General features: G+C 25.1%; 1 protein-coding gene across 1 annotated transcript; it reads right to left on the reverse strand.

The window, feature by feature from the left end:
* Positions 1 to 80: 80 nt before the first annotated feature.
* Chro.70347 (hypothetical protein) lies at positions 81 to 1226 on the reverse strand. Its single annotated transcript, XM_659907.1, has 1 exon — positions 81 to 1226. The coding sequence occupies one exon, from the start codon at positions 1224 to 1226 to the stop codon at positions 81 to 83; it is 1146 nt and encodes a 381-aa protein (XP_664999.1).
* Positions 1227 to 1428: the final 202 nt, after the last annotated feature.

Consider the following 1428-nt stretch of genomic DNA (forward strand, 5'->3'; position numbering starts at 1 on the left):
AATAAGTTTACTCACGTGTCCGAACTCCACTATGTTATCGATATCTGATGTAGGGCAATATATCAGATAATGTCAAGATTTTATCTGTTCTCTTTTGTCAGAAACTTCGAGTTTTCCAATATCTCGGAATGAATTAATTCCAACGTAGAAATAATTATGTAAGGCAAACAATCAAATATATTAAACTTAGAATTATATAAACAAAATCTTCCATCTTTAGCATTTATATTGCGCATTAATAAGTAGAGCTTGGAAATTAATACATAAATTTTTATCAAAACAATAGCACCAATACTTGCTGACTTTGAAAGATTTCTTAATAATCTTTCTGCACGAATAATATACTTTATATAGTTTCTAAAATCATTTGAATTCATGAACATTGAAATGGTACAATATATTTGAAACAGTTGGTCGTTTTGAAAAATATTAGCTTTATCAACCAAAAACTTAAAACTATCGAAATTTACTTTTGATAAAGATTGTATTGAAATTGATTTTAATAAATATTGTTGACCTAACTTTTTCATTTCTGGTGTTTTTAAGAGATTGATTCCTTTTAAAAATATAGAAAACTTTGACAAATTGCCAAATACATGGCTATTTTGCAGCATATTAAATGTTAAAGATGATTTTTTATTAACTAGAATAATTCTTTCCAAGTCAGAAATGAGAAAATCATTGAACGAATCATAAAAAGATACATGATTTGATATCTCTTTAATCGCTTCGTACTTTTCAATTATTAAATTTAACTCTGATAATAGGTTTGACCATTCATAATAACCAAGCTTTTCTGTGCAAATAACTTTCAGTCTATACAGATAAAGAAATAATTCGTTACCATAAATGTATGGATTTGGAAATAAATCTAGTCTCATTAACTTGTTATTATTATTTGAATAATATTTACAATCGGTATCTCCTGCTAAAATATTATAATTTAATAGTATTTTATCTATTATGTGACAAATTAACAATTTGAAATCATGAGGAGAGCTTTTGAACGAAAATTCGAATTGCTTATTAATTTGTGCAAAAATACTGTGAATTACTTTAATTTCAGAGCTATAAATCTCTCTATAGAATTTATTATCATTGATTTTCTCGTATCTGAACATATTATCTATTATAGTCTTGATTTCAAGGTCTAAATTTCCATTCAAAATTTTTTCTTCGAACTTAAAACCAGTTGATAATAGCCAAATTACATCGCATATTTCCATTTTGAATTCTGATAATAAAATTAAAGTTAGATATTTTAATGGCCGAACATAAACTTCTGTGTTATTATTTTATTTGATTATTATTTACTAATTAAAAAAAAATTTCAAATACTTTTCTTTGATAAGATCCCCACACNACTGCAATATATTTTTATACCGCATGGTAGTTGAATAAGNTAAACTATNNCGATATTAATAGATT

Source organism: Cryptosporidium hominis (genome assembly GCF_000006425.1).
Source record: "Cryptosporidium hominis TU502 chromosome 7 CHRO017085, whole genome shotgun sequence".
Lineage (NCBI taxonomy): Eukaryota > Apicomplexa > Conoidasida > Eucoccidiorida > Cryptosporidiidae > Cryptosporidium > Cryptosporidium hominis.